The sequence below is a fragment of the Palaemon carinicauda genome, chromosome 17 (genome assembly GCF_036898095.1).
Source record: "Palaemon carinicauda isolate YSFRI2023 chromosome 17, ASM3689809v2, whole genome shotgun sequence".
In the NCBI taxonomy this organism is placed as follows: Eukaryota; Metazoa; Arthropoda; class Malacostraca; order Decapoda; family Palaemonidae; genus Palaemon; species Palaemon carinicauda.
The window spans coordinates 131,949,214-131,960,135 of NC_090741.1; the positions used below are offsets into that span (position 1 = coordinate 131,949,214).

Consider the following 10,922-nt stretch of genomic DNA (forward strand, 5'->3'; position numbering starts at 1 on the left):
CTGGTTTCCTCCAAAAGTCTGAACTGACTTTTAACACCGAATCTTTTTCTCATCGTTAAGGAGAGAAAATCATGAGATGTAGGTTCCGTGTTTTCTGTGATGAATCAAAGACAGTCGACTTCTGTACTCGCTGAGACAAGGATGGATCCGGTAGTGGTACGAATTTTAGTCGTATTTCCAATGCCAGAGGGAACCACACACTATTTGGCCACTTGTGGGCCACTATTGCTGCTTTCCCTTTGAAGGATCTCGGCTTATCGAGGACCTTCAAAAGATGGTTGTGCGGAGGGAACAGATAAATACTGGACCATCTCTTCCAGTCCAGGGACATAGCGTCCACTGCCTCCGCTAGCGGATCCTCGTATGGGGACACGTAGCAATCTATTTTCTTGTTGTCTTGCGTCGCAAAGAGGTCTATCTGCAGCTCTGGGACTTGACTCGAGATGAAGGAGAACAATCCTGCGTCAAGGGACCATTCTGACTCTATAGGTGTAAACTTGGATAGAGCGTCCGCTGTCACATTGCGGAACCCTTGAATGTGAACTGCTGACAGGTGCCATTTCTTCCTTTCCGCCAAACGGAATATGGCCAACATCACTTGGTAGATTTGAGGTGACATCGACCCTTGTCGATTCAGGCATCTCACTACCACCTCGCTGTCTAGAACCAGTCTTATGTGGGTCGAGTGGCGAGGAGAAACTTTCTTTAGTGTCCGAAGTACTGCCATGGCTTCTAGAAAGTTGATGTGAAATCACTTGAAAAGATTGGACCAAGCTCCTTGGACTCTCATCTGATGAGAGTGACCTCCCCAGCCTTCCTTTGAAGTGTCTGTGTGGATAGTTACTGACGGGGGAGGAGGTTGAAGAAGTTTTGATTTCTTCAATTGTTTGGCATTGGACCACGGCTTGAGAAACGTTCGCAGCCGAGTCGGTAGTGGTCTTATTAGATCTCTTCGCGCGTTTGGTGCTTATTTTCTCCAGACTCCTGTTGCATCCTTAAGCTGTGCTCTTAGCACTGGATCTGTTATCGAAGCAAACTGTAGAGAGCCCAGCACTCTCTCCTGTTTGCGTCTTGATATTTGTTTGGATTTCAATAGTCTCTTGACAGATCCTGCTATTTCTCTCCTCTTCTTACTAAGAAAGGAAAGTCGATGTGACTTCAAATTCCAGTGGATTCCCAACCACTGAAATTTTTGAGCCGGAGAAAGTCGAGACTTTTTTATGTTGATCTTGAATCCCAGATGTTCCAGGAACCGGATCACTATCTTAGAAGCTTGCATGCATTCTGTCCTGGATGCTGCCCACACCAGCCACTCGTCCAAGTAGGCTACTACTAGGACCCCCTTTAGGTGTAATTGATGGACGGCAGCGTTCGCGAGCTTTGTGAAAATCCTTGGGTCTATGTTTACCCAGAAAGGCATGGCTCTGAAGGCGTAAAGTTTTCTATGTAACTAAAAGCCTAGGTAGGAGGAGAGGTGACGATTAATTGGAACGTGCCAATAAGCGTCAGACAAGTCTATAGAGACAGCATATGCCCTTCTGGGCAGTAGGGTCCTTATGTGCTGAAGCGTGAGCATTCTGAACTTGTAGTTCACTATGAACTTGTTGAGTGGTGACAAGTCTAGAATGACTCTGAGTTTTTCTGAGTCCTTCTTTGGAACACAAAACAGCCTTCCTTGGAATTTTATGGACTTAACTTTCCTGATTACTCTTTTGTCTAAGAGTTCTCGGACATATTCTTCCAGAACGGGGGATGAGTATTGGAAGAATTGAGGAAATTGAGGTGGATGACTGCTCCAGCTCCAACCTAGTCCATTTTTAATTAGGCTGTGGGCCCAGGGATCGAAGGTCCAGCGATCCCTAAATAGCTGTAGTCTCCCTCCTACTGGAAGTATCTTACTTTTGCTGTTGTGGACATGAGGCCTTGCCTCCTTGACTGCGTCCTCCCCTGTATCCCCTTCCTCTTGAAGGGCGTCTAGAAGAACCTCTGGCTGTTCCTCTAGCTCTCGAACTAAAGGAAGAAGTCTGCCTTTCGAAGGCTGGGTTAAAAACTGGCGACTGTGTCGCCACTTGTTGAGGTACCAGCTGCTACGTGGTTGGAGGTTGTGCCACTATCTGAGGCACCGCAGTCACAGGAAGTTGTTGTTGATGTGGCTGTCGGTAGGGTTTAACCAGCCAAGAGGATGACCTAGGCATTTTTGTCTTTTTCTTGGGTTGGGGACCCTCATCCGGAGAAGACTTTCTCTTAAGATGTAAGCCCCACTTTTTGAGAAAGTTCCTATTCTCTGTGGCGGCCTTGTCTACTACCTCTTTAACCACTTTATTGGGAAAGAGGTCTTTACCCCAAATACGAAAGGAGATCAGTTTCCTCGGTCCGTGCTTCACCGCAGCCGAGGCGAACACGAACTCTCTACAGTCTCTCCTAGCTTTAATAAAGCTATAGAGATCCTTTGTAACTGTGGCCAGATGGGTTTTGGCCAAAACCATGAACATGTCCTGGTTTTTGGGGTCACTTGCCATCGTTTCTAGTGTCGTTTGCAACGACATCGATGCCGCAAGTCTTTCTTTTGTCTCTTGCTCTCTACGCAAGAGAACCTCCGACAGTTTTAGAAGTGCCTCGCTGAACTGGCGTTCAGCAATATCAGCTTCCAGCTTCCAGAGTGAGTAGGTAAGGTGTACGTCCTTCCAGTCTTCTTGGTCCAAGGGCAAGGTCAGAGATAACGGCTTGGAGGGGATTGGTTTCCCTGCCTCCACCGCCTTTAAGGCTCCCTTATATCCCTTTTCCATAAAGGGAAAGGCTCTGGTAGGAGAGGCCACAAAGGAGGGAAGCTCCTAATTCAAGGCAGGCACCTTTGAGTTAGTGAAGCCCCTCTCTTTCATCAAGCTCGCTAATAACGTCTGAGCTTTACTATGGTCAAAAACTATGACCTCCTTCGGCTCCGTCTCCTCCTTTGAGGCTGGCTCCTTCCTAAGACGGACATAGCAGTCCGGATAAGAATCTTTGTTGGGCCAAAATTCCACTTCTTCCAGGGGAATTGCTCCCAACTTTTCTGAGATCACGATCTTCCCGGTTGTCATTGGCATGTGTTCGGCATACCTCCAAGGAATGGTATCCGAGCACAAAGGAAGATCCTTCACGCTGAGCCGCTTCTGGGTCCCACATGATGCTGCAAGTCTATGTATCTCCAGTTTCATTGCAGCTTCCTTCTCATCATTCTTCCTTTGAATTTGTTGGATCATCTCAACAATGGAAGAAAGAGTCCTTCCCAGTTCATCTGGAATAGCAGACGATGTAGAAGGAACAGGTTCTGGGTCCGGAACCGATGTAACCGACACTTCGTCGATTTCTTGCTCTTCTACTTTAGGAGCCGGGAACAGCTCCTCCTCCTGACCTTCTCCTAGAAGGTACATCTCAGTAGAATCTGACACCTCCGAAATCCTATCGTCCAATTGGATGTCTTGAAGGGAGGCCGAGACTTCAGAATCTACTGGATTCTGAGCAGTTGATGTCACCACCTGAGGCTGGGGATGATTGCATCAGCCGATGCTTTAGGGAAAAGGTAGGCCCTCATCTTCTCATTTGGAAGGTAGGGGCCTGAGGTGTTTTTCTGAAAACCCCTCACCCAGGATCGTAACTTTTCCCTGGCAGCATCCCTTGACTCCGTTAACTTAGGGTCGTCAAAAGCTTCGGTAATCAGGTTAGAACAAACTTTACAAACCTGGGGGGTCCCAATAGCGGGGATCACCACTGGAGGCTGCGCATGGTGTGTGCCTCCTGCAAATTTGATGTCCACAGAAGTTCTTACTGCTGACATTACAGAACACACTCCCGCACCTCGGATGGTCCTCCTGTAAAGAGAAGAAAAATCCATGAGTATCAAGTGAAGGCTTTCACTTATATTGAGACATTTAGCTTATATAGAAAAGCAATAAAAGAAAGAAAGGAAAGATATATACTTGTATTTCCTGTCCAGTCAATTGCTGAAACCTCCCGAGATATTAAAACTAAGGTTAAATCTATTCTAGAATACATTATGTAATTTTCTAAACAGAAATTTAAGGTGTAGTTCACACCTTGAGATAAAGTTTTAATATACGGGATGGAGAGAATACAGAAAGAACATACTTTCTATATATTGCACGGTCTCAACAAAAGGCTGTACAAGATAACATTAATTATGATGAAGAACTTTAGTGTGATCACAAGCTCTGTACAGCAGTTTCTGCTAATGAAGTGTGTACTACATTACAAATATAGCAACTACTGTACATCACATGCTGTTGAGTCAGCTAGCACGCGCCGGTACGTTCCGGCGTGCGCCTGCACGTGCCGGCCGGCATCTACCCCTGTATAGTTAAAAGATATACTATCTTTAAGTAATAGACGGCAGCCCACTGATTCGCGATTGTGTGCCGGCCGGCAAACATTGCCAGCCAACAGCTGAAAACACTAATACCCGGCTGCCGGCCACTAATCGTAATGACCAGCAGATTCGGGCTGTTTTTCCACTGCCGGCAGGCAAAGGTAATAATACCCATGCCTGCCGACAGTAGCCAAGAACCAGAGAACCTCCACCTGCCCGGTTGTCGGCTGTTAAGCCGGCAGCCGGGTTAGGGGTGCAACACAATAGTCAGAGAAACAGTATGGATGTAAGGTTATAAGACGGCATTGCCATACGACCTTCCACCCAGGAAGAGTGAACTTATGGAAGGGGAGAATGTAGCATTCAGGCTTCCAAAGAATCCATAGCCTGCCGGGCTCTACTGGCAGACATGGGAGGGAGACCAAGGGAGGTCTGGGGTTCACTCTGCAAAAAACAAAGGGTCTCTGCCGGCCGACAAGTAATGCCAGCCGGCAGAGAGCTTAGCCGGTCCTCCATCCTAACCTACACTAGGTATGGAAGTAGGACTGCGGCCAAAAGAAAATAAAAGAAAGAGAGGTGGGGAAGGAATAAGGGTCCTATAGACTTCGTTCTAGCAAGAGACACACTCAGCAGTTAGGGAAGTTTATCCTAACCTAGAGTTGTCTATTAGGGAGGAAGACTGGCAATACTTGCTATCCTCCTCCCAACAACAACCAAGTTAGGTGAAGTTATTTCGCCGGGCAACAAAGAAAACTCATTCTCCTGCCCGAGAAAAACTACACAGGACAGTCTGCTAGGCCACTAGAGGAAGGAATCATCTCTTACAGAATCCTTCCAACATAGACTAGGGATGCAAAGCTTCCTGTGTCTACCCCTAACCTAGCAAAGGAGACTCATTCTCTATGCTAGGAAGAAGCAGACCACAGACTAGAAACTCTGATGTTCTGCCCTAACCCAAAAAACCAGTCACTCTGGTTATCAGGTCAGAACAGACATATCCTAGAATAGTTATACCTGAACTATTATACAGATAGAACCACTAGGATTAAGCCGAAGGCTTACAGAGGGAGAGAGGGATGGAACTTAGCCTCCGGAAGAGAAAAGAACATTCAGGGATGTGTGAAAGTATACTACTGTACCTAGATTACTAGACTATGAAAGGTGAGAATCGATTACCTAACCGAAACTCTCTCGTATACAATCTTGGAAAAAACATTCAACAATATCTTACATGTATAAAATATTTGCCTAAAGCTTCAATAATATAACACTCGGAAAAACTTATATCATGCATGAAAGTCCTAGGGCCAGACGCCTGGGCTACTAAGCCTCGCGAAGGGCAAGATCGATTACCTAAATCACAGATCTAAAAACTGATGGTATAAAATAAGCATTCCTGGAGGAGCTAAATAGCATAACAAACCTGGAACGTTGCTCTAGCTAACTAAGTGACCCATAAATAGCGAGCGATAGCATCCAGGATGCCTCCGGTAGGCAACAGCTCTTGTTTACGTTAATATCACTTTTGATTTAATTCAAAACGACAAGAGCTTACATTTATATATAGTAAAGAGGCCAGAGAAGTCATCAAAATGTTGAATTAAATCCAAAATAACGTGAGAACACAAGGGAAAACACCGAGTAGTAGAGCTAGACGAAAAGGAATAAAGAGGGCGCTACCGCCTTCATCAGATACACGCTGGAAACAGAATAGGAGAGATGCCTTATGAGCGGCTCTTTTTTCATTCTCGTTTCAGATTCTTGTCACTGTAAACCCTCAAAGCGTTAATACTGTTCGGGGTGAAGATAGCTATGTGACGTGTCAAGAATTCGTCCTCTGATATTATGCGATATCTCTGTGAGATTATTTAGGGATATTCACTCCAGGAGTTAGAATTCTGGATACCTTAAGGTAAAATTCTCTGGGAATATCACTGTAGTTAAAAATACCCTAGAAAGCTACCTGATAGGAACTTCCATCAGGACGACATGGCCTGAGCCCAAATATATATATATATATATATATATATATATATATATATATATATATATATATATATATATATATATATATAATGCTAAATCAGAAATGGAATGCAAAAAATAAAAACGTGCAGCTAAGATGTTGTTCAATGACACGTAGAGACGATAAAAAAGAATCCTTTTCGAACCCTTAGAGATTTTCATGAATACTCCTACCTAGGAGAAACAGTAATTATTTCCTCAGGACACGAGAAAGAAACCAAAAGAGGAAAAGCATATGGAAATATGAAACAAAGAGGACAATGCAAGACATAGCATAGTTGAGAATTAAAGATCAATTGTAAGAATAATGATGGGATCAACACTACGAGACAGAAAAACATATGGACGTTGGTGCTAAACACGGCATATAATTATAATGATAGAAAATGTATGGACACAAAATAACAAGAAAAGGAGGCCAGGGAGATTACAATCGAAGATGGAGAAGAAAAAGACGACTGTGGATTGACAAGCTCTGAAAAATTGTGGTATGACCTAGCATAGAAAGTTCATAAACAGATGGGAGTGAGAGGACATGTGTGAGGACATTGTCCTACAATGGACTAGGAACAACAATGATGATGATGATAATGATTAACACACACACACATATACACACACACACACACACACATATATATATATATATATATATATATATATATATATATATACACTATTACTATAACTATTACATTAATAGACAAGCTACAACCCTACTTGGAAAAGCAAGATGCTATAAGCACAAGGGCTCCAGTAGGGAAAAATAACCCAGTGTGGAAAGGAAATAAGGAAATAAATTAGTGATGAGAAAAAATTAACAATAAATCATTCTGAAAACAGTAACAACGTCAAAACAGATATGTCTTATATGGACTATAATAATAATAATAATAATAATAATAATAATAATAATAATAATAATAATAATAATAATAATGATAATAATAATATCAATATTACTATTATCATTATTATTATTATTATTATTATTATTATTATTATTATTATTATTATTAATACTTGCTAAGCTACAACCCTAGTTCGAAAAGCAAGATGCTATAAGCTAAAGGGCTTCGACAGGGAAAAAATAGCCCAGTGAGGAAAGGAAATAAGTAAAAATTAAATATTTTAAGAAAAGTAACAACATTAAAAAAATATTTCCCATATAAACAATAAAAACTTTACCAAAACAAGAGGAAGAGAAACAAGACAGAACAGTGTACACGAGTGCACCCTCAAGCAAGAGAACTCTAAGCCAAGGCAGTGGAAGGCCATGGTAAATAGGCTACGGGACTAATAGAGGTCTTTTGTAATAATCTTTTTATCCAACACTAGTTGAAGCCTCGATTATAACTATGACACAAGGCTTCAAAGACATTATTAACATCATCATATTATATCATTCTATTAATCTAATTATTCTATCCTCGGACATACTGGTTAACAAGAAAACCGAATTAGATGTTGAGATGGAATTAAACATTATAAATGATATTAAAAAAAAAAAAGTTATTTATTGAAACAGAAAATAAACCCGAAAAACTAATATCCAGGATGAAATTAAAATCTATGTAGACGCAAAAGTAGCGAGAGTATCCCAAAGCTTTTGGAAAAGTTGACACATTTCTCTGGAGAGAGAGAGAGAGAGAGAGAGAGAGAGAGAGAGAGAGAGAGAGAGAGAGAGAGAGAGAGAGAGAGAGAGAGAGAGAATATCTAAAATTGGTGAAAAGGTTTGGGTATCGCCATGATCAGCAGAGCTGTACTAGTTAGAACCAGCCATACTAAGTTGGTTTTCTGTGGGCGATCAGATTAAAGTCTCCTACCATCACCAATCCGCACTGGCCAGCATGGAGATGAAACATGATTGCAGTGGACTAGAAAGGAGTGCATTGGTTGTTGTTGTTGTTGTTTATATATATATATATCTATATATATATATATATATATATATATATATATATATATACACACACACACACAAACACACTCGGCTTCCTTTGCAATTTCCAAAGACTCCCGATAAATCTTTATCATTTGCCATTCCCATTACATGGTTCACCTACGTAAAACATTTTTTTTTCTTTTTTTTCCTTTATAGGATTGCTTTCATAAGTGTTATTCAAATAATTTTTCTCTCTATAGTTCTTTTAGATGTAAATACCGTATCTTATAAGGCCCTAGTATGGCTCTCTGAATATATATATATATATATATATATATATATATATATATATATATATATGTGTGTGTGTGTGTGTGTGTGTGTATGTATGTGTGTGTGAGTGTTTGTATGTGTGTATACAAACTTACATAGAACAATATGTTGGAGATTACTTTCACTCTAATATTAAACATTAAACGAAGAGATATTTCATGACGTGGATATATCCTTAAAACAATTTCATGAGATTCAGATTTATTGAATGTAAAGTAATGAAGACATTTATGGGTACAGTGGTGAGAATAATATGAAAATAGGTTATCTTTCCTGATGAATGTTTGATCAGTCTTTTTATTTTATGTAAGGAGGGAGGTAATTCATTACAAAGGGTTTTAGAGCTCATTCCCCTTACAAAACTATGCAATCTGAACTACCTATATTCTTCTTGTCCAGAGTTGTTAACTCAGTGGTTCTTAACCTTTTTCAGTTTTTGCACCCTTTTCAAGTTAGCAGTCAGTTCTTGGACCCCCTGGATTCTGAATATATGAAAAAGCTAAAAATAAAAATTTGATAGAATAATCAAACCTTTTTTTTTAATATTCATTCATATAGCTTTAAGTTGATTCAAGAGAAAAAATTATGAATATGTATCAACAAGAAAATTTTTTTTTATTTGGTTCAAAATTACATTATATTTTGTCTGTACTGCACTGTAAACCATGTGACTTCGTTGTTGTTGTTTTTTTTCTCCATAATGGCATCAAATCTTTTTGTCTTAGTACTGATTACTACTCGCATGTCATGTTCAGAATTCAGCCGATTTCTATTTTTCGTTTTGATGTGAAGTTGATAAAAAAATCCTTGCTCACACAAGTAAGTAGTTGCAAAAGGTACCAGCACTTCAAGTGCTTTCGTTGCTAGTGCAGGGTATGCTTCCAGCTGAGAAGCCCAGAAGTGGACCAGCTGACTATTGGTGAACTCCATTTGGATTCCAAGATTGTGTATCATGTCGATGAGATCCTCCCTGATACTGCCATCATCATCAACATCTTCCAAATTCTGCATGAAAAGATTCAAGATCCAGTTATTACAGGCTTGTATCTCTCCACATGAGAAGTAACCATCAAAGAAAGTAAACAGCATCTGCACATGTTAAAAAAATTTTGCAACAAAGTTTTGAGGCAGGGTAGAATTTTCTTTGACCGCCTCTTCCAGATAGGGGAAATTTAGCAAATTCCCCATCTTCACACGCTTTACCCACAAGACTAGTTTTTCCTTGAATGCAGCAAATTTTTCGCTTGCAGGGAAAATGTTAAGTCCCCTTCCCTGCAGAGAGAGATTGAGTTCATTGAGTGCTGAAAACACATCAGCCAAGTAGGCAAGCATCTGAACTAAACTAGGGTCATTGAAATGTATGGCCAATTCTTGTACCTGTTCATGGAGAAAATGGTGAATTTCTCCTCTCAGTTCAAACACACGAGATAGCACACGACCACGTGATAGCCACCTCACTTCAGTATGGTACAAGAGCACAGTCTGTTCCTGACCTATTTCCTCACAAAGTGACTGAAACAATCTATGATTCAAAGCCTGGCTGCGAATCAAGTTCATAGCCTCAACACAAACATTCAGAGTTTTCTCCAGATCTGGAGACAATGTCTTTGCTGCAAGAGCATGGCAATGAAGAAAGCAGTGAATGATTTTCAGTTTAGGAATTTCTTTCCTCATTAATGCAGCAAACCCAGAACGATTGCCTAGCATGACTGGTGCACCATCGGTACATATTGAACCAATTCTGTCAAGGTGAAGTTCGTTTCTTGAGAAGAATTCTTGTATATTATCAAACACATCTTTAGATTGTGCAGTTGTCTTCAGGGACTGACAGAAGAGAAAACTTCCTTCCACCCTTTTTTGGTTCACATAGCGAACTACTGCCAATAGCTGACAACAGTTGGATACATCTGTTGATTCATCAACTTGTATGCTAATCTTGACTGGACTAGCCTTTAAGTCAGCTACAACTTGTTTCAGGATGTCACCATTCATATCGATGATTCGATTATGGATCACATCATTCGACAATGACACTTGTTGGAGTTTCTTCTCAGCTTCCTTGCCGAGAACTATCTTTGCCATTTCAAGAACACATGGTTAGATCAACTCCTCACCAATTGTATGGGGTTTCTTTAATTTAGCAATCTGGTATGCACTTCATATGAAGCACGCAGTAAAGGTTTCTCTGTTGGTGAGAATCTGTATGTCGGCAATGTGCCAAACTGATCAAACCTGGCTCTTTTGGCACTTAATGTCACAATATAATTTCCTGCATCCCTTCCACCATGTTTGTTCTTGAAATGCTCATCAAGCTTT

The 10,922-nt window shown here is 40.8% G+C and overlaps 1 protein-coding gene across 1 annotated transcript in view; it reads right to left on the minus strand.

The window, feature by feature from the left end:
- LOC137656622 (protein FAM200C-like) overlaps positions 1–10,688 on the minus strand; it is a 23,785-nt gene extending 13,097 nt beyond the window's left edge. Inside the window, exons 1-4 of the mRNA XM_068390790.1 lie at positions 9,810–10,688; positions 9,241–9,695; positions 3,719–3,848; positions 3,334–3,521 (exon numbers count right to left, since the gene is read on the minus strand). Coding sequence (XP_068246891.1) covers positions 3,334–3,521; positions 3,719–3,848; positions 9,241–9,695; positions 9,810–10,688 — 1,652 coding nt within the window. The remainder of the gene's footprint in view (positions 1–3,333; positions 3,522–3,718; positions 3,849–9,240; positions 9,696–9,809) is intronic.
- Between the last annotated feature and the right edge of the window lie 234 nt (positions 10,689–10,922).